Below are 23,374 nucleotides of genomic sequence, written 5' to 3'. Positions count from 1 at the left end.
ATGGATGTGAGAGTTGGATTGTGAAGAAGGCTGAGTGCCGAAGAATTGATGCTTTTGGACTGTGGTGTTGGAGAAGACTCTTGAGAGTCCCTTGGACTGCAAGGAGATCCAACCAGTCCATTCTGAAGGAGAAGATTGGTCCTGGGTGTTCTCTGGAAGGAATGATGCTGAAGCTGAAACTCCAGTACTTTGGCCACCTCATGTGAAGAGTTGACTCATTGGAAAAGACTCTGATGCTGGAGGGATTGGGGGCAAGAGGAGAAGGGGACAACAGAGGATGAGATGGCTGGATGGCATCACCAACTCGATGGACGTGAGTTTGGGTGAACTCTGGGAGTTGGTGATGGACAGGGAGGCCTGGCGTGCTGCAATTCATGGGGTTGCAAAGAGTCGGACACGACTGAGCAACTGAATTGAACTGAACTGAAGCTACCTGGGCTTAAGGGCTTCCCTGTAACTCAGTGGTAAAGAATCTGCCCACCAATGCAGGAGACCTAGGTTCGTTCCCTGGGTCAGGAAGATCCCCTGGAGAAGGAAATGGCAACCCACTCCAGTATTCCTGCCTGGGAAATCCCATGGACAGAGGAGCCTGGCAGGATATGGTTCATGGGGTGGCAAAAGAGTCTGACACAATGTAGTGACTCAACAACAACAACAAGCCACCTAGGAAGCCCAGCATTCCCTATGATACCTCACCAACAGAAACACCTATTTAATATTTTCTAATATGGGTATGTGCAGAAAATATGGAAGACAAGGGTAACTAGGATTTTTTACTTATAATTAAAAAATATTAACTGTTGTAAAATACACATAATACACAATTTATCATGTTAGCCATTTTTGAGTGTACAGTTGAGTAGGGTTAAGTACATTCACATTGTTATGATCAACCTCCATAACAGTGAAACTACATCTGCTAAACAACATCGCCCACCCTCCTGCCCCACAGCCTCTGGCAACCACCATCCTATTCTTGTATCTACACAAGACTTAACTAGTCTAGGGACCGCATGTGACGGCAGTCCTACAGTATTTGTCTTTTGTGACTTTCTTATTTCAATGAGTGTAATGTCCTCAAGATTCATCCATGTTGTAGCCTGAGTCAAAATTTCCTTCTTTCTCAAGGGTGGACAATATTCCATCATATGGATGGATCACGTTTTCTTTATATATTTATTCATTAATGGACATTTGAGTTGTTTCTACCATTTGCCCACTGTGAATAATTGTGCTATAAATGTGAGTTTACAAATACCATGAGATCTGCTTTTACGTCCGTGGCTGCTTTATGGTAGCTTTATTTAAAATCTTTTGAGAGACAACTATATTGTTTCCATAGCAGTTGTACCAACTTACGTTCTTACCAACAGTGCATAAGGGTTTCAATTTCTCTACATGCTTGCCAATCCTTGCTCTTTTCTTTTCTTTCTGTTTTTCTTTTTTTATATAGTAGTCATCCTAATGGGTGTGAGCTGATAGAACAAAATTTTTTAAAGTGGAATTCTTAGATAGTAAGAAAAACATGATGAATACAACATATAAAACTGGTGAGTAATATTTTAAATGACGGCAAAGCTAACCAGAGAAGAATCATAAGCAAAAAGTAAAAGCCTTTTCTTATTCATTAATACAAAGGATTAAGAAATAAGAATTTCTGCTTATTATAGTCTGAATGTAAATGTGAATATCTCATTTTATTTGTTCATAAGAGTTTTGAGTGATTGGTTTAAACAATCACCAGGCACAGTAAGCTTTCCTCAGGAAGGCAGTCAAGGGCAGGACAAGACACTGACGGATCAGACGGATTCTCTGTGAGTTCCTATCAGATCTTGGCCCACTGAAGTGATGTGGCACATAACACTGAAGGAAAACACACGTGTCCACTTATGGGACTCCAAGGATAAAATTTTAAACCCATGTATGCTTAATTTTGAAATTGCGATGGTAATAGAGAGGAAACAAATGAGATTAAAGAAACATCAGTGCCTGCTTTAACAGAAGTGCAAAGGCAATTCTACAAAGATACTGTTTTCACCAAAGACTGCTTGAAAAATGACACCTATATTAAAGAAACCAGAGAATCTTAACTTATATCTCATGTTATATAAATCTGACTCAGAATACAGCATAAATCTAAATATAAAATATAAAAACATAAAGATTCTAGAAGAAAACACAGGAGTTAATCTTGGTAACTTACATTAGACAAAGAGTTTTTACATACTGTTACAAAAGTGCAAGCCATAAAGGAACTTTTCCTCTACGAAAGACACTGTTAAGAGGAAAAAAAGGGTTAACCTCAGAGAAAGTGTTTCACATATATCTGACAAAGGCCTTATATCAAAATATATCAACATAAAAAAATTCTCGATAATAGTCCAAGGAAAAAAGAGGCAAATATTTCAAAAAATTCCTGGGTCAGGAAGATCTGCTGGAGAAGGGATAGGCTACCACTCCAGTATTCTTGGGCTTCCCTTGCGGCTTAGCTGGTAAAGAATCTGCCTGTAATGTGGGAGACCTGGGTTTGATCCCTGGGTTGGGAAGGTCCTCTTGAGAAGGGAAAGGCTACCCACTCCAGTATTCTGCCCTGGAGAACTCCATGGACTGTATAGTCCATGGGGTCGCCAAGAGTCAGACATGACTGAGTGACTTTCACTTTCACTTTATGATGGTTTTGATTTGCATTTTCTTAACAAGTAACGATGCTGGGTATCTTTTCATGTGCTCACTGGCCATTTATATATTTTCTTTGAAGAAATGGCTATTCAGATTCTTTTCTCATTTTTTAATCAGGTTATTTGCCTTGATAATGTTGAATTAAAAGAGTTCCTTACATATTCTGAATACAAGCCCATTATCAGATAGATTTCAGTTTTTCTCCCATTTTGTAGGTTTTGCTTTCATCTTCTTGATGGTGTACCTTAAGGCACATTGTTTTTTCCCCCAACAATTTTGATAAAGCCCATGGTTTAGTGTCATATTCAAGAAATTACTGCTTAATCAACAGTCACAAAAAATTGTTTATACGTTCTCTTCTAAGGGTTTTATAGCTAAGATGATTTATGTTTTAGACAAAGAAAATGATGAATATTTATGGAAGTGGAGGGGTTAGCTTGCACACACCCATTTCCTAGTTCTGTCTCCTAAGACAAGACCAACAAGTAAACCGCATGCAGAAGCCAGGCGTGCATCCAGCGGATGTCTCTTGTTTTCTAAATACCTTCTCCAGTAAAAGGAACCAAGTCTCCTAAAAAGAGATTGATTCTACCACCAGATGAACATGGAGCACATTTTGGTGCCAGAAAGTAAACAGATGCCTACAGAAGGGTGGGGGCATGTGAGAGGGCACAGGAGCCCACCTGAAAGAGTCTGCAATGGCCAAAGTTGAAGCAGTTTGAGCAAGAAAATAAATAACAGTGAAACATGACTATAAACCACAGAGTAAGATAAGCCCATACTGGTAAAAATTAATAGAGCAAAAAATAATTGGTAGGGAAGGAACAGATACACCTTACAGAAAAATTCCAATTAAATGTAGAAGAAATGAGGAAAAGAGAAAATGACCATCAGAACACCACAGATCTTGCTGTAGTCAAGATCCACTAATGAATGTCAAAATTAGTGGGTAAATACTTAGGGAAAACAGGCTATTTGCATAATCTGAATGTATCTGCCCTGAGATATGTATTAATTAATAAGGGAGGAATAGTAAGCTTGTGGTAGAGAAATATAGAGATGCTGTCTTACTCAACTGGTCCACGTTACATCATTAGTCCTAACATACCCTTAAAATTAAAAGACGCTTGCTCCTTGGAAGAAAAGCTATGACAAACTTAGACAGCGTATTAAAAAGCAGAGGCATCATTTGCCAACAAAGGCAAGTATAGTCAAAGTTAGGTTTTTCCAGTAGTCATGTACAGATGTGAGAGTTGGACTATAAAGAAGGCTGAGTGCCGAAGAATTGATTCTTTCAAATTGTGGTGCTGAAGAAGACGCTTGAGAGTCCCTTGGACTGCACGGAGAACAAACCAGTCAATCGTAAAGGAAATCCACCCTGAATATTCACTGGAAGGACTGAAGCTGCAATACTTTGGCCATCTGATACAAAGAACTGACTCATTGGAAAAGACCCTGATGCTGGGAAAGACTGAGGGCAAGAGGAGAAGGGGGTGGCAAAGGATGAGACAGTTAGATAGCATCACCAACTCCATGGAAATGAGTTTGAGCAAAACTCCAGGAGATAGTGAAGAACAAAGAAGCCTGGTGTGCTGCAGTCCACACGGTAGCAAAGAGCTAGACGCAACTTAGCAACTGAACAGCAACAACCCTCGATACACTCCATATCTATTCTGAGGAATTCTTAAAGATCCTCAACCGAGTCATGAGTAAGCATCAGTCTAATGCAAATTAAGAAATATTCTAAAAAATAACGGATTCATATTCTTTACAAGTGCCAAGGTCACATAAGACAATGAAAAGCTGAAAAACTGCTGCGGACTGGAGAAGATTAAGGAGACTCAACAACAGAAGGGAGTGTTGATTCGTGCGCTGAACTGTGGAAAAGAAAAACAGCAGACTGGAAAGACTGGTGAAATGTGAATAAAGAACATAGAGTTAAAAAACAGTACTGTGCTAATGTCAACATCTGGTTTTGGTAACTGCACTGTGGTTACACAATGCTAACACTTATGGAAGTTGGGTAAAGGCTATATGGGAACTTTCCCACTACTATTTTTGTAACTCTTCTGTAAGTTTATTTCAAAATAAAAACTTAAAACAAGGAAAACTTGCTAAATGGCAATTTTGCTTGCTAAAAATAGAAATAAATGAAATTACAAATGAATAATAATGTGCATTTTTACATCTCTGGAACTAAACTTCAAAGCCAATTAAAGAAGACACCTACACTGTCCTCATACTCTGAAGGAGCTGTGATGCTGTTCGTCACTAAACACCTTGCAGGAGACAGTCAGCTGCGAAGCAGCATCAACAGGTGCGCTTGTCGACACCTCCCTGTCTCCTCCTAGAAACCTGCACTTTAGTTGGGGTCAGCATATGTCTGGGAGGGCAAAGAAATTTTTAAGAAATATAAGTTATATTGAATTAAACAGATGATAAAAGGTCTGTATATTAAAAAAAAGCCACATCAATTACCTGATAAAAACATACTGGACCACTATAACTTTCCACAATTTTTATTTCTCTTAAAATTTTGATAAATGAAGTTGTCAGAGGTGATAAGATCACAGCTTTGTTTCTAAACTATTTTAACTTTCAGAATTCAGTTCATGAATGCTGCAAATGTTGGTCCAGATAAGATCACAGTTTTGTGTGCTGATGAGGCAACCATCCTGGCACGTGCCTGTATAACCTTGAGCAGGGAGGAACGCAGCCTAGAAAAAGTTTCCATGTGGTTCTGAATTACACAGGCTAATTACACTCAGCAAGGCCTCCCTTCAAAAAGAGGATAGAGTTTTTTTCTGGGAAAATAAAAAAATCAAGTATCACTCTAAAACTTCTCTCTATGATCATGTAGCTAGGAAATGAGACTGAGGGCTCTTGAGGCTTGAGATCCATCAGAAATAATTAACTAAGTGGGTTTACATAAACGTCAGATATTTTCAGTGAATTCTATTAGGTATTACTAGCAAAAGTTGTACATTACTTGTATACTCTGACTTTAAATGCTGTGAATGCCACTAAGCACTTCACAGAACATTATACACTAGAAAGGACATTTCAAGACCATATATAGTGGGCAATATACAAAGAATAGAAATAATTCAAATAATAAAAGTCTCTACTCTAAATAAAATTTCATGTAGACCTTTTCTAGCCCTAACTTTGGATATATGCTCTGATTAACATTAATACATGTATTACACATGTAATACAGATACACATATATAGTTATGAGACATTATCCTCAATAACAACTTGAAATAAATGTAAAAGTTCATCTAGTCCTTTCCCAATATTTTCTTGCTACTGAAACAGCAATAACAAAGCCTAATACCCTTATTTCAAAGAAAATCTCAATATTAATGATACTTTTGAAAGCTCTTTCATATGTATTAATTTCAACTTCATATTCAAAGGAAAGGCTGAACACTGCTAGACATTTTGCAGCTGAGAATACAGATACAGGTTGAGAGACTTGCTTAAAGTCACACATTTCAACTGCAATAAAGTCAGGACACTATAACCAAGTTCATTTGACTCCATCCATCCACCCAACCATCATCTACGTTCTATACCAGGGAGTAAAAGTACCGTGAAAACATTTATCCCTCGTATGAATTTTTTAAAATTATATTATACTCTGCTATTTCCTAGTACTTGTTTTCAGATTATCTGGTGTCTTAAAACTCAGTATTCAGGCTTCCACAATAAGAATTTCATTAATGCATAGCAGCTGATCTTTTTAAAGCTCCTGAATATGCAGTTATGTAACTGGAAAACTCTTAAAGACAAACAGGCATGGATTTCAATGGGCAAGTTAACTTGTTTTTAAATCATTAGATTGGGAGTAACACCTACCAAAGAATTTTGCTTTGAGGATTTAGTGATCTAAAGAAAAATCTGGCACAGACACTACCCTTCTTTCTTTGTAACTGAAAAGGCAAAAATGTGTAAAATAATAGAGTTCTTCAGCTCTCCACACTAACCGTCTAAAACAGGACTCCATACCCTTCACAGTGTGGAGCACCACAGGAAGGAAGCAGCAGAGAGTGGCCAGAGAGACACACCCAGGCACAAACATCTCTTTAACCTGTTCCATGGTGCTCTGCAAATACAGGAAGTTTTTAGACATACTGGAGACATGTTAGCGAGAACATATTTATTCTTCAGCAGATTAAATTTTCAAATATTTAAGAATGCATAATTAGAAAGTTCTGAAAAAACCTCTATCAGTATATTACTCAATAAAAGAGAAACGATGAAGAGCTTGAAGAGTCAACTTAACTTATTACCAGTAAACAGCATGTTTACTGGATAAGATGGTCCAGGGGAGCAATTATAGCACTAAAAAAAAAAGGAGATGGATGGAAAAATAGTGCTTTGACATTATTCACCCATTGACTACAAAGAACATAAGACACTCCTGAACTTAGGAATTCCAACAGGAGTGAGAGCGAGAGAGAGAGAACAGAAAGGCCAATTAGCAAAAGACCAAATCTGCCATGCCGTGATGGACAGACGTGGCCTCACAGAAGGCACCAGAGTGTGCAGACAGGAGTTTGAAAGAAGCAAAGACATTTAGCAGCAGTTAAGAAAAATAGTAAATTAACCCATGGATGATGTCTGAGGTTAAGGAATCAAATTGTTGAACTGTTAATTACTTTCGGAAGTCTTTTGTTAAGTGGTGAAGTACTAGGAGACTGGAAAACAAGGAATCCAGTCTGAAGGTTAAAAAGAAAGAGAGAAGAGGCTGAAAATTATAGAGCTGTAAGTCTAACATCTATATTAGGAAATAAATTTGAGATGATACTTATGGATGAGCTTAATGATACATTTGGAGAAGTACAATTTAATAGGAGTGAGTCAGCATGGATTTACCAAAGGCAATCATGTCAGAAAAAATTTCGTTCCTTTTTAAGTTGAAGTAATAATTGGTTTATGTAAGGGAGAACCAATGAGAAACTGTCAGGATTTTTGGAGATTTTTGGACCTTTTCATAAAATGAATTATTGTACAAAATGTCATGGCATGTGTCAGGGTACCCAACTAACAAAAGGGAATGAAAGTAAAGGGGTTAAAAATAGAGGGCCAAAGAATTCAGGAAAGACTACATTCCACAAAGCTTCATATATCAGAACGCTAACGTTTTTAATTAATGATGAAGAAAACCTTTTATATTAGGAAATTTGAATATACTAGTAAATGAGAGGGAATGGTTAAGATACAAAAGGTTACAGCTGTTTTATCTTAACTGTGATAGATTAAGCAAATGGCCTCAGAGGTGGCATATGAAATTTAATCTTCCTGAGTATAAAGTGATGCACTTGGATAGAGTTAAGGAATCAGTTAAAAATAGTTTAAATGGTACTGAATTGCTTACCATTAAAAAGAAAAGGGATTTGGAATTTTGATAACAGTCAAGCTTTTACATTTTTATTCTTATAACTTGATAAGAGGAAAATGCAAGGGAATGCAGTTAAATAATACACATCACAAAGAATTAAAAGCTGACTGCCTTACTGAAGAATAAAAAATCCTAATTTGTGAAAAGGGTTTGATAGATTCATGGGCTATCATCTTGCACAGGCAATAATCTAATATATAATGTAAATGACTATATATATATATAAGAACTAAAAAAAATATCAATACAAATATGATTAAAAAATATGACAGCAGAAAAACTAAGGAACCCAGTGGTGCTATGTGCTCAGTCGCTAACCGGCTGTGTGACCCCACAGACTGTGGTCCTCCAGGCTCCTCTGTCCATGAATTTTCCAGGCAAGAACACTAGAGTGGGTTGCCATTTCCTACTTCAGGGGATTTCCCAAACCCAGGGGCTGAATCCATGTTTCTTTGGTCTCTTGCATTGGCAGACAGATTCTTCACCAACTGTGCCACCTGGGCTAAGGAAATTAGGAAAAGTACCACGCAATCACTTAATACTTAATGTCCCCTGAAAAGAGATCACCATCTGACTCTTACCTTTGGAAAAGGCATAAACATTTACTAAATTTAAAGTTCAGGCTTCTCAGGGGAGAATATGGAACAACCAAGCCAAACTCCTAGTCTCCACTCAGTGCCTGACCCGGCCACAGCCGGACCCCCAGGGGGCATCTGTGCGCGCGCGCGCGCGCACACACACACACACAGTGAGCACAGTTCCAATCTGAGGCGTCATGTGGAGGCTGTCCCTTGGAATTTGTGAGAAAAAGATCTTCTTCGTCAGTATGATCAGCAGAGCTCCGGCATACCTCCTTTGCCCTCTCCTTCACCTCCTCTTCTCTGTCTTCCCTCCTTTCGGGTTATTTTAAAGTATTCTAAGATATAACCACCCAAGTCTAACTGAAGGTCACCTGAACTGCACACATACAGTGTGTTTAATTCCTTCTCAAGGTGCAGTGAGTGAACACCAAGCTTATTCATGGATAAGAGAGATGGGAGAAATACAATAGCTAAAACCGTAAAGCTCAAATAAAGGTCATTTTTGAGATGAAGCACATTTCACTTAATAAAAAAACTGTAATGTAAAATGACAGAAAAATTCTGGCCACTCGCAATTTGACGTCAATGTTGGAGGATTAATGTGATTGTAAAAATCTCATCATAGTAGATCTACAATGGACCTAAATGAACCTCCTTAGAAATTTAGGGTTAAGGGAATCCTGTTTTTTAAAAAGTACACAACTCATAGAAGAGCTTGAAGAACTTTCTCCAGCTGAACACAACCTCATCCCAATGTTAGAAATAAGAAACAGAACCACACCACTGCTTCTCATCGCAAGAAAAACAGACTCTGGTTTCTAACACCACAGAATACTCTTTGTTGTTTTAATATTTAATGAAAAATGAAATCATACAGAATATGCTCCTTTTTGTTTGGCTAACTTCATCCAAAGATACGACTGTGAGATTTATTCATGCTGTGAATGTAATTCAATCATTCTCATTGCTGTAAAGTACTCCATTGGGTAAACTCGCAAACCTTTCTACACTCTACCTGGTGGACGTTTCAGTAGTTTGGGGTTTTGACTATGATGAGTACATTGATAAATATATTAAGTATAAATAATAAAGTAAAAGAATATTTCAAGTTAAAGATTAAAGTTGTGACAGCAGAAACAAAATGCAGCTACATGCTGTTTATAAGGAAGCTGGTATAGTTAATATGAAATACAGAATGATGGCAAGAAGTGCTACTACAGATAAAAAGGAACATTCACAGTGACAACAGTGATAGAGAACTACGTATTTTTTCTTTATCACGGGTGGGTATGTGTAGAAAACAAACTTAAAGTTCCAAGTGCCCAGTGATTTATCTTTAAAGTATGTAAAATCAAAATTAACAGAAAAACAGACACCCCACAATCATGGTGGGCAGCTTTTACCTCTCTTAACACAGTTGATTGGGTTAGCATTGAAAAAATCAGTCAGAAAGAGACAACCTGAGCAATACAGTTAACAAATGAGGTAAGTGATATACAAGAAACACAATACAGCACCGAACAACACAAAACTTCCTAGTATCTCAAACATTTACCAAAACCTACCAAATCCTAGGCATAAAGAAAGTATAAACAAATTTCAAAGGATTAAAATAATTCAGACCCTGTGCTGTGAGCACAGCAGATATAAGCTAGAAATCAGTTTTATTACTATTTCAATAGTTAACAAAAAGATAATTAGAAGATCCCTAAATGCCTTGGATTTCTAAACAATCCACTTTTATTCAAAAAATAAATAGCCACTTGTATCTTGTTAGTCAAAAAAGCTATAGCTGAAATTAAAGCTCACATACAGCCTTTAGTTCTTAGGAGTATGAAATGGTAAATTATATCAAAATCATTCTCCTAATTCTCCCCAAAAATTGAGAAAAAAGACAATTAATCATCAACAGAAGCAAACAGAGAAGAAGAAAGCTGGGCAAACATGGATGCCAAACATTATCATGTCCAGCAGTTTACACACTGTACCACCTCTGTTAGATCTTATAAGAATGTGCTGCAGGCATTGTCATCCCCAGCTTACAGACTGAGACCCATACAGTTACAACAGGGTTTCCCAAGTCATTCAACAGGGGAATGAGGGCTGAAGCTCAACCTATCCTGCCCGGGGGGCACGCGCACAGACACACGGGACACTGCAAGGCAGCTGGACGCCGCCCCGGAGGCCCCGCCGGCGGACGCACAACTGCAGGAAACACTCTACAGAACTGTTTGCTAAAAACAAACAAACAAACAAAACCCAAGAGCTCATTTAACATACACACTTCCAAATAGCGTCTCAACAAAAATTCAAAACACCCCAATGACATTATATACAATATTTCCTGTTGCCGGTGTTTGATGTTTTCCTTCTCACGGGGCCACGAGATGTTTGAGCCACATGGGAGAGCCAAGGCAGACCGCAAGTGCATTTGTTTACATGTTTTGAGTGGTTAAAAAGAACTGCTTCATATGCGTCACTGAACTTTGGATCACATAATTCTCAACAGATCAGTAGTCCTGACAGCAGAGAAGGCAGCTGCCAGTCGCCATCAGGTCAGGGCCATAAACCACTCTGAGGAGTCCAGGCCACCTCTGGACCTTCCTGGGAACCATCCATCATAGATTTACCCCAAGTGCTGCCTAATCCTTCACCAGACAGCCTGGGAGGAGAGGAGCCCCAGCTGCTTCAGTATCTCCCCTTCACATCGAGGAAGGCGCCTCCCACATACTCAGGAAGGGCTTACAGATGACTTAGAACTACAAGGTTAACAAGTCAGTCTAAAAACTCTGCCCTTTAAAAGTTTTCTCTGAACTGAGCTAAGTTTATCAAAGCAAATATATTACTGAAGAGGGATACTGCCCTGCACAGGGTGGAATAAACAACCCAAGGAATTCATTTGTAAAAATACTGAGGAACGTTATTATTAATTATGGAGAGAAAGGTTCTAACAGAGACACAGAAACACAAACAGAAACCTAGGATTCTATGCATAAGAGCATACACACATAAACAAACCAACTAGAATAAGTTTTCTAAGTAAATTTTTATACAAATGATATCTCAAAAGGAATACTGCATGACTAGGGCAGCAATGGCATAAGCAAAAGCAACGTGTTTCTTTGGTTTGCAATTAGCTTCCTCCCCCTTTCTTTGCTGTTTACTTCATCTAACAAGTTAGAGATACCTTATTTTAGGAAAATGACCTAGTTTCAATGCCTAATTGGTACAATGGAAGAAAGAGACAGAATACATCAATATTGCATCTTGAGAAGCAGGCACTGGAAACTACCTTGAAAATGCTACACTGCTGACAACCCACCATCAATTCAGATGGTGTCACCTGGCCATTTCTTGAAGTCCCAGCTTTTAGGCAACGTTTTCTGACATCTGCATTGTCATGCATCCATAACAGTAAAGAACCCACAGGTACTGATGGCCAGAAGATATTTCAATTTGACTTTATCTGTTTTTGTGAACTAAAACTGATAATCTGTCTAGTTCAAAAGCTTTTCAGTAACAACCTCACCAAAAAGAAAAGAGTATTGACCCCGTTTTTCTTTTTCAAACACAGACCTGGGTACAGCAGAGATGACTAAATAGGACACTTCACTGTGACTTAAAAGAGTCGATCATACGAGCATAGAGAAATCTGAAAGAACGTATCAGCGGAAAACAAATAACAACGTTATATGCAATGTCAAATGTATCAGGACTGTTATTCTAACCCATGGAGCTCTCTCTCCTTCACGCAGACGCTCTGTGAGCACACGTCACTGACACATTTTGCAAGGGCAGCGCTGCCCTCGGTGGGATTCCCACGACTTTCAGGCACTAGTGTCACGGGCCAGCAGCAGCAGCAGCACCCACAATCCTTTGCACTGTGCCTGCTAAGAGCTTCATAGCCAATTATCTTTTTAAATTCTCACAATGGCCCTTTACACAGATACCACCACGTCGATTTACGTCCAATAAACCTGCAGTGATGCGGTAAGCCTGCCTGTAACCCACCCAGCCAGGAAGGGGAGGAGAGTTTAAGTACAGCTCCAACAGCTCCAAAGTACCTGCTGGAAACATCCCCTGATCACCTCGCATTATTTAAATCCAGTCCTGTCTGGGCTCTCGTTAGGAACTTCCTCTAGACGTCCTGTAGAGGATGCGTCCTTAACAGGCCCCACCCTCGCCACCCGTCCCCTGGCTGCCCACACAGAACTCACACCCAGGCCCTCTGGTTCTCTGAATGCCAGGCTGGGCTGCAGGCATGCCTGTGCCTAACCTGCATTGGGGCTGCGTTGCTGCTCCTCCCGCAGCACCTGATGGCCACTCCAATGAGGCAGGGGCGATCTCAGCCGCCCCTGCCATCACCGCTGCCCGCACCCTGCGCGACAGTCCTTGCTGATGCCTGGGATGCAGGGCGCCCTGTTGCCCCTCCCGGGTTCTCCTGTTTTCCTCACTCACACGCTTCCCCTTCCAGTACTTACTGGAAAACCATGGGGCAAGGAACTGGGCATAACAATTCAAATCACAAACATTTGTTGAAAATGTTAAAAACCTTATCATCAGGCAAAATATGAAGCTCAGACACCCACAACAGTCCAACTGCGTTTGGAATATTTGCTCTTAACAACTGTGGGGAGATTATTTCACCATATTTGCTCCTGATCGAATAGAATGGAAAAGACCTGCTTTCACAGTCAAGGGGACAAGAGCAAGTGTACTTTTTTATCAGTCTTGAAGCGGATACTGTCACACATGCTGCCATGTTTAGATAACTGCTAATACACACACAGCCTGACAGCCCCTGCGACGAGCGAAGCGTTTCACACAGCAGCTTTCGTTTCCTACCTGCGTGCAGGTAGGCCAGGTCCGGGTTCTCGATGTCCGGATGCTGTTCTTTCAGGTGGTTCCGGAACTCCACGGGGATGTTGGTGCCATAGTCACACTTGGGGCAGTTGTACATCTTGACGCCTTCGTGTTTGCCCGTGTGGAGGATGTGTTTGCGGATGTTTTCAGCGCAGTTTGACCTATGAAGTAAGAAAGCAGAGTAAGTGGAAGTAAGGTCACATCACTAACGTCGGACCACGAACCAGGATGTCAGCGACCCTCACACAGGCCTCAGCAGTGTCAGGTACTGTGCTAAGTGGCTAATCCAGGAGGCGGGAACACTCATCTCCTGGGTGCTAATCTCCAGGCTGCTCTTTTATCTGAGCGATTCATTTCTATGCAGAACTGGAAACACAAAGCCCCAAGTTCTAGGATTTTAATACAAATTATTCAGGTACCACTTGAGGGCAGTGAAGGAGTTTCCTTAATCCCAAGAACACACCTTTCACCATGAGGAGCCGTGCAAAGGGAAGGCCTGCCACTCCCGCTGAACTGGAGCACCAAGGAAACAAAGGCGCCTGGGCTTCTAGTTCTGTCACGAGAGCAGCTCCTAAGTCAAGCTCTCAAACCGTCTGAAGACAGAAACGTAGCTGCAAGCAGCCCCTCACCTCACATCTGGGCAACGTGCTAAGTGCCAGTCAGGTTTCTGCACGGGTGCAGGTTTCCAAGAGGAATGGGCTGAATAAAGAGTGGAGGACCCGAGTCCTTTACACGAAATTGTCCCTGACAGTGGGCTCCTCTCCCACTGCTTTCCTGTGGATGCAGAAGTGCCAGGCCTGAGATGACCAGAACCTCCGGCACAGGCGGCAGCTGCTGAGGCAGAGTGTTTGTTCCGTCTGCTCCTGTCCCTCCCAGCATGGGTCAGCGACTGAGCCCAGACCCGTCCACACACACACCGCTGCCTCCCCTCTGTCTCTGTTGTTGTTAGAACATCACCAGAAAGTGCCCGACACAGATTCAAGCAGGTGTGTGTGCGTGTGTGTGTGTGTGTGCCCGACACAGATTCAAGCAGGTGTGTGTGTGTGTGTGTGTGTGCCCGACACAGATTCAAGCAGGTGTGTGTGTGTGACGGCTTCAGCTTTCCGACAGAGCGAAATGAAATTCCAAAGAAAGCACTGCGTTTATCAGTCTTTCCTGCCAGTACTGCTGAAGGACAAAATCCTGTAGGCTGATTTGAAGAAAATAAACTTAGGACACTGTAGGGAGTTAGCAAACACATCTTACAACACACAGATGACGGAAGGCTGCACACGGAGGCTGTCTGTGGCTCGCACGGCCCCGCACTACTAAACGGAATCATGCGTGTGTGTAACACATAACTGCACCCGGGGACGCACCTGGGGGAGCTGGGGAAGAATGCATATGTGGTTACCATCCCCAACTTTACAGGAGCTCTGCACCAAGATGGTAACACAGAAGGCCATCTGAAGGCAGGTGAAAGAAACGCTCACCCTGTGATGATGGAAAGGAAGAGGGCCAGGTGTGGATTCCCCAGCTGGGGGGTGAGCCGTGCCGAATCCCTGCCTGAATCTGCAGATCACCTCCCATGTGCTTTCCATGGCAGCACAGACAGTCCTAAATTCGCAATGTTTGCTGACATTGGGGAGTGAGCACAAGTCTGCTACTGTACTTAATTAGGACTGCTGATTCTCTGGTGCCACCTACATTCTCCCTTTATGGAGAAGCAAGGCATTAAGAGCCATCAAGGACAATCGCTGGTCAGGGAAGGAAAATTACCAAAATACACACATTTCAGGGTACAGTGCCCACTTAAATGGGGGACAGTATAAGCAATGATACTTAATCTTTGATGAAGGAAGGAAGAGATGACTTTGAAAGGAGAGTATTTTGTTTTTGAGACATGTGTATCTTGGATACAAATAAACCAGTATCTCTTAGAACATCAACCGCATGTGGAATCTAGCAATCAGGGGACTATTAATGAAGCAAGTAAAAGTGGAGAGGGAGGGTTAAAAAGGAGAGAAGCTTCTTTCATCTAAAAATATATAATAAAACAAAGGAGATGTGGTGTGGGACTTGGTGTTTTAGGTTAAGGATCATTTTATACATATATTTTATACCTATTTACTTTTACTTGTGATATACATACTATTCGTATACTTGATTTTATGTAAATAATAAATATGTGTGTGTATATAATCTATATTATACACACATCTAAGAAACATTAAATATATGCAAATGAGAATAAAATACAGTCAATGTCTATCTGCAATTGAAAAAGGTATATTTCATGGATAATGGCATATTTGTGTGCTATCATCTGTTCTGATGTCATACAACACAAATTTTTTTTAAAATATTGAGATAAAAAGGAACAACTCTGAAATCAAACTATTACAGTCCAAGCCTAAAAAGCAGAAGCTCTAACATATTGTATTAACATCATTTACAGCAGCTACAGAGTCCAGCAGACTGCAGTCCCACACTGGAGACTACCCTGAAACAGACAGCTGACTGTGTAGCAATGGTGCAACATTCAGTTGACAATCAGTAGGCTAGATAACGTCAGCCAAACAGTTCTGAATGATACTCAGCCCCCCAAATGAGGTTTTTTCCCCAAATACTAAGAGAACTTCCAACTAGTAATAAGAATGGTAAATTGAAGAGGGACTAATGAAGAACAGGTCAGGCAGGGGAAGGATGGTCTGAAACATTATATCAAACAAGGTCCAACCTTGGTTTGCCAGGAAATAATAGCAGTGACGTGAAGAGGGCATTCAATTATTAGGAATCAGTGACTGAATGTATTTTTAGTTTGACACTGATTCTTAAGGTAAAGAGTATATTTTTGCCTCATGTTCCTAGACTGCAAGATTTAATATTATTAAGATGGCAATACTCCTCAAATTGATATATAGATTCAGTACAATCCTATCAAAATCTCAGCTGGATTTCTTACCAAAGTTGAAATACTGATCCTAAAGTTCATATGGAAATGCACAGAACCTAAAAGACTTGATACAATTTCACAAAGAACTATGTTGGAGGACTCATGCTTTCTGATTACAAAACTTTCTATGAAGCAGTAGTAATCAGAACAGTGAGGTGCAAGAGAAAGAACAGATGGAGCAGTGCTCAGCGGGAGGTGTGTGTGTGGGGGGGCATGGTTCCATGGGAGGTGAGATGGCTCAGTGCGATGCTGTAGGCTCCTCATGGGGAACAGGTGCTCAGGCCGGACTTACTGGGCCCACGAGTGCAAGCACTGAGTTTATGAGGAAGGCAGTGTAAAGTCTGAAGACATTTCAAATGAATTTTGAAATACAATATGTTCAAAGTCTCGAGGCAGCTCTCTCTCTATATATATTATAAGTATGGCCTTGGCTGGGCAATTAGTAAAAGGACCAGAGATGGGAGCTGATTGATTTTGGGGGCTTCTTAAAATATGTGATAAGGGAAATATCTTATTCAGTTCAGAGGCATTGCATTTTAAAATAATAAATCAATAAAATAACAAATGACAAAGTCTTCCAGAATACCACAAAATTATGTTACTGCTACACACTTGCTGCTTATTAACACAAAATAATAAGTTAAGTTTATGTTATTTAACTTAATGAGAAGGAAGCTTAGAAAACAATTCTACTAAATATTTTTTTCTCTTTTGTTTCTGATACTATCTTAAGGATTTTCTATGTACAGATTCATGTCATCTGCAAATAGTGAGAGCTTTACTTCTTTTGCAATCTGGATTCATTTCTTTTTCTTCTCTGACTGCTGTAGCTAGGACTTCCAGAACTATGTTGAATAACAGTGGTGAAAGTGGACACCCTTGTTTTGTTCCTGATCTTAGGGAGAACACTTTCAGTTTTTCACCATTGAGAATAATGTTTGCTGTAGGCTTCTTATTATATATGGCCTTTACTATGTTGAGGTAGGTTTGTTCTATGCCCATGTTTTGAAGATTTTTAATCATAAATGGGTGCTGAATTTTGTCAAAGGCTTTTTCTGCATTTATTGAGATTATCATATGGTTTTTTCCTTTCAATTTACTAAAATGGTGTGCCACATTGATTGATTTGTGTATATTGAAGAGTCCTTGCATCCCTGAAACACAGCCAACTTGATCATGGTGTATGAGCTTTTTGCTGTGTTGCTGAATTCTGTTTGCTAAAATTCTGTTGAGGATTTTTCCATCTACATCCATCAGTGATACTGGCCTGTAGTTTTCTTTTTTCTGTGTTGTCTTTGTCTGGTTTGGTATCAGGGTGACAGCGGCCTTGTAGAATGAGTCCGGAAGTGTTCCTCTGAAATTTTTTGAAAGAGTTGTAGAAGGATAGGATTTAGCTCTTCTCTAAATGTTTGACAGAATTCTCCTGTGAAGTCATCTGGTCCTGGGCTTTTGTTGTTTGGGAGAATTTAGATCACAGCTTCAATTTCAGTGCTTGTAATTGGGTTGTTCATAATTTCTATTTCTTCCTGTTCAGTCTTGGAAGTTCTTAAGAATCTGTCCATTTCTTCCAGGTTATCCATTTTATTGCCATATAATTGTTCATAATAGTCGCTTATATTCCTTTGTATTTCTGCATTGTCTGTTGTAACCTCTCCTTTTTCATTTCTAATTTTGTTGATTTGATTCTTCTGTTTTTCTTGATGGGTCTGGCTAAAGGTTTGTCAATTTTGTTTATCTTCAAGAACCAGTTGTATTAATCTTTACTATTGTTTCTTTCATTTCTTTTTTCATTTATTTCTGCTCAGATCTTTATGATTTCTTCCCTTCTACTAATTTTGGGGGCTTTTTGTTCTTCTTTTTCCAGTTGTTTTAGTGTAAAGTTAGGTTGTCTATTTGATGTTTCTCTTGTTTCTTGAGGTAGGATTGTACTGCTATAAACTTCCCTCTTAGAACTGCTTTAGCTGCATCCCAGAGGTACTGAGTTGTCGTGTCTTCATTGTCATTTGTTTTTAGAAATTTTTTGATTTCCCTTTTGATTTCCTCAGTAACCTGCTGGTTATTTAGAAACGTATTGTTTGATCTCCATGTGTTTTTCTTAGAGTTTTTTTCTTGTAATTGATGTCTAGTCTCATAGCGTTGTGGTCAGAGAAGATGCTTGATATAATTTCAATTTTTTTTAATTTACTGAGTTTTGATTTGTGACCCAAGATGTGTCTATCCTAGAGAATGTTCCATGTGCACTTGAGAAAAAGGTGTATTCTTCTGCATTTGGAAGCAAGGTCCTGAAGATAACAATGAGATCCATCTCATCTAATGTATCATTTAAGACTTATGTTTCCTTATTAATTTTCTGTTTTGATGATCTGTCCATTGGTGTGAGTGGGGTGTTAAAGTCTCCTACTATCATTGTGTTACTGTCAATTTCTCCTTTTATGTCTCTTATTGTTTGTCTTATGTATTGAGGTGCTCCTATGTTAGGGGCATAGATATTCACAATTGTTATGTTTTCCTCTTGGATTGATCCCTTGATCATTATGTAGTGTCCTTCTTTATCTCTTGTAATCTTCTTTATTTTAAGGTCTATTTTGTCTGATACGAACATTGCTACTCCAGCTTTCTTTTGCTTCCATTTGCATGCAATATATTTTTCCATCCTCTCACTTTCAGTCTATATGTGTGTTTAAATCTGAAGTGGGTTTCTTGTAAACAGCATATATATGGGTCTTGTTTTTGTAACCATTCAGCCAGTCTGTGTCTTTAGATTGGAACATTTAGTCCATTTACATTTCAAGTAATTATTGATATATATCTTCTTATTGCCATTTTTTTAATTGTTTGGGGTTGATTTTGTAGGTCTTTTTTTCTCCTGTATTTCTTGACTATAATAAGTCCCTTTAACATTTGCTGGAAAGCTGGTTTGGCAGTACTGAATTCTCTTAACTTTTGCTTGTCTGAAAAGCTTTTGATTTCTCCATCAATTTTGAATGAGATCCTAGCCAGGTACAGTAATCTTGGTTGTAGATTTTTTCCCTTTCAGTACTTAAATATATCCTGCCATTCCCTTCTGGCCTGCAGAGTTTCTGCTGAAAAATCAGCTGTTAAATGTATGGGGTTTCCCTTGCATGTTACTTGTTGCTTTTCCCTCACTTCTTTTAATATTCTTTGTGTTTAGTCTTTGTTAGTTTGATTAGTATGTGTCTTGGTGTGTTTTTCCTTGGGTTTATCCTGTATGGGACTCTTTGTGCCTCTTGGAATTAATTGACCATTTTCTTTTCCACATTGGGGAAATTTTCAACTAGTCTCTTCAAAAATTTTCTCATACCCTTTCTTTTTCTCTTCTTCTTCTGGGACCCCCATAATTGGAATGTTGGTGCGATTGATATTGCCCCAGAGGTCTCTGAGACTATCCTCATATCCTCAGTTCTTTTCATTCTTTTTACTTGATTCTGTTCTTCAGAAGTTATTTCCACCATTTTATCTTCCAGCTCACTAATTCATTCTTCTTCTTCAGATATTTTGCTGTTGATTCCTTCTAGAGTATTTTTAATTTCAGTAATTGTGCTGTTTGTATGTTTTTTCTTTAATTCTTCTAGGTCTTTGTTAATTGATTCTTGCATTTTCTCCATTTTGTTTTTAAGGGTTTTGATCATCTTTACTATCATTATTCTGAATTCTTTTTCAGGTAGTTTGCCTATTTCCTCTTCATTTATTTGGACATCTGTGTTTCTAGTTTGTTCCTACATTTGTGTAGCGTATCTCTGCCTTTTCATTATTATTTTTTTTTTTTAACTTATTGTGTTTGAGGTCTCATTTTCCCAGGCTTCAGGGTTGAATTCTTTCTTCCTTTTGATTTCTGCCCTCCAGTGGTTTGTGTAAGCTTTGGATAGGGTGAGATTTGTGCTGAGTTTTTTTGTTTGTTTGTTCATTTTTCCTCTGATGGGCAAGGCTGAGTGAGGTGGTATCCTGTCTGCTGATGACTGGGTTTGTATTTTTGTTTTGTTTGTTGTTTAGAGGCATCCTGCACAGGGTGCTACTGGTAGTGGGGTGATGCCAGGTCTTGTATTCAAGTGGTTTCCTTTATGTGAGTTCTTACTATTTGATACTCCTTAGGGTTAGTTCTCTGGTAATCTAGGGTCTTAGAGTTAGTAATCTCACTCCAAAGGCTCAGGGCTTGATCTTTCAGGAGAAGTTCTGCAGTTAATAGCCACTCAGGAAACTTCTTTAATAAAAGGGATCAAGTCATTCAGCAGGGGAAACTGATGCTGAAAGCTGACACCTGTCCACATGTTGTCATCAGCAGAATCTGGTTTAGAGGTCCCAACTCCTGAGCAGGAAACTTCCCATCCAAGAGAGCAGAGGAGAGCATGGTTCATCCCAGAAGAGCTCCTATTTTTTCTCTTTTGATACATGTGATTTCAGTTATTAAAAAATTACTGTACCACTGAGGTTGTTGAACAAACCTACCTTCACATATTTCAAACATCAAACAGTCTAATAATGAGAGACAGAGACAGTGAAGTCTCTTCCTACCACAGCCTGGATCACCACCCTCTTACCTTGGACCACGGACACAGAATCACTAACTGCCCATCAATCTTTTGGGAGAACTAACAATTTTTTTTCAATGCATAAACACACTATATCTGTTTCTCTCCCCTCTTCTTGTATGTAAATCTGTTGGCATAACACGTGTTGGCATCTTACTTTTTCCACCTAACAGCAGGGCATGGGGACCTCTCCACATGACTACATAAGAGCACAGCATCCTTCCTGACATCTCCCTCCCCCCACCACCCTACCACTCCCTCCCTAGGCTTCGCCTCCTTTCCTTCGTTAATAGCTCCACAGAATTTCCTAGTAAGGACAGAGAATACTGCATTTAACTGATCCTTTACTGATGAGCATCTAGGTCATTTCTGATCATTCACTAATGTAAACAAGTTTGTGATGAATAGTCTAGTGTAAACAAGCTTGTGATGAATTCTCTTGTGAAACTTTCCCTTTCTCAGGATGCCAAGAGAATGTCACAATGCCAAGTGGAATTGCTTCAAATGTCAATGGGCATATGCTTTTGTAGTATTGATCAATGCTGCCAAATGGCCCTCCAGAGGAGGTGCAGCAATTCACACTTCCACCAACAATGTTTTAGAGAGCCTGTTTCTGCACAGTCGTGCCAATGTAGTGTGTTGTGTTACCAAACTTCCAAGTTTTTGCCAATGTGGTGGGTGAAAAATGACAGCTAGAGGCGGGGTTCAATTTCCAACTTTTAACAGTTTTAATCTGCATTCCTCTTGTAATGAATAAAGTTGCTTCAAATATTGAAATTCCATGTGTATTCTGCTTCCTCTGTACCATTTTTCTTTATTTTTATGAGTTGTTTTCCTAAGGGTTGTTAGTCATTCTCTTATATATAAGGGAGGTAAACTCATTTGTCTATGACAGAAGTAGCAAATATCTCTTCCTTACTTTCAGTTAGACTTTGTTTATAGTATCTTCGGTAAAGCAGAAATGTTTTATTTTGTTCATCTTTTGTCCTGTGGCCTCCTTACTTAGAGGTCATAAAGGGATTGTCCCAAATTGGCTCTAGTACTTGAATAGTTGCATTGTTCTACTAAGTATTAGAGTCCTTTCAAAATTCCCCTAGAGCATGGTGTAAGTTGTGGCTCCACACTGCTCGCCAGATCTCTCACTGACTTGAAGTGCTATCTCCATGAATATCTGATTTATTTGAAGCTAAGTCTGGATTTTCTGTCCCAGTCTGCTGGTCTGTCTTGCACGTGCTCATCCATTGACATGACCCAGGCTGCACAGGACTCATGTCTGATAGAGTCCATCCACCTGTGTTGCTCTTTCTCCTCCCAGGTCACCACTTCTCCCCCAAGCCATCAGGTGAGCTGGCATGGTGGATATGGAGAGTTAACTGTGGAAGCAGAGAGACCTGAGCTGATAATAAAGTAATATCACTAAGACACAATCAGGTAATTTCTGTGTATTTAACTAAGGTGTACTGGTAACATTATCTTAATATAGAAATGCAGAGAGAGCAGGTACAGATGTCACACACTAATGTAAACATGGATCCCAAAATTCCTTCCCCAAGAGAAGCCATGTGTCTGCCTTACCACTCCCAAACTTCTATGTATGAAATTCACCACTATCTTGGTCTCCTGTTAACAACTTGGCAAGTTATGTACATAACCTGACATTTAAAAATTCTGAAAGTTCTGCTTAAAGAAATACAGAATTTTTTTTTAAATACTTTGCCTCCCACACTTTCAGACCATGGGGTATTTTGTTGTTTTATGCTAATAATATACATGTCTCATAAGGTCATCATGAATTAAGGTAAATGACATTAAACAAGTTTAGAAAATACAGGAGGTGCTCAATTCACTGTTTATCACCACAACTAGTCTTTCTGTTGAAAGCAATACAGTTCAACTCTCTGGATCATCATTAGCAATTTACTTACTATTACGAAAGGCAATTTCAATTTATTTAAAAAATAAACCCTGCAGTTATATAGGGTTGTATGCCTATATGTTTAGAAATGCACTTCCTCTTCCCTCTGTAGTTAAGTTTCTTTTGGAACAAGTGTATTATAAATGCATAATTATCTAAAGTTCAGTTGAAGGAGGTTTCCACTGTATCATTAAAACAGTAATCCACAATGAATAAAGAATAATCCCATGAAAGGCTTTATGTAAACAAAATTTAAGAAGTTTCTACATTTTTTAAACCAGCAGTATGTAACTCATAAATTCACCAGGTCTAAGAAACACTGTGGACTCTCTGAGGAAGAAGAAAACAACGCTGTGAGTCCCTGCAGGCGGAGGGCAAGCACAAGGCAGCTGCTCAGGCTTCCTGCATGATTGACCTAACATGGCCCAAGACACACAGCCCTCT

At 39.5% G+C, this 23,374-nt stretch overlaps 1 protein-coding gene across 1 annotated transcript in view; it reads right to left on the bottom strand.

Moving 5' to 3' along the window:
* Positions 1–23,374, bottom strand: part of ZNF407 (zinc finger protein 407) — a 367,533-nt gene that overhangs the window by 111,986 nt on the left and 232,173 nt on the right. Inside the window, exon 8 of the mRNA XM_010855093.1 lies at positions 13,516–13,694. Coding sequence (XP_010853395.1) covers positions 13,516–13,694 — 179 coding nt within the window. The remainder of the gene's footprint in view (positions 1–13,515; positions 13,695–23,374) is intronic.

Source organism: Bison bison, unplaced genomic scaffold, assembly GCF_000754665.1.
Source record: "Bison bison bison isolate TAMUID 2011002044 unplaced genomic scaffold, Bison_UMD1.0 scf7180017864353, whole genome shotgun sequence".
Classification (NCBI taxonomy): Eukaryota; Metazoa; Chordata; class Mammalia; order Artiodactyla; family Bovidae; genus Bison; species Bison bison.
This window is presented reverse-complemented; position numbering and strand designations above follow the sequence as displayed.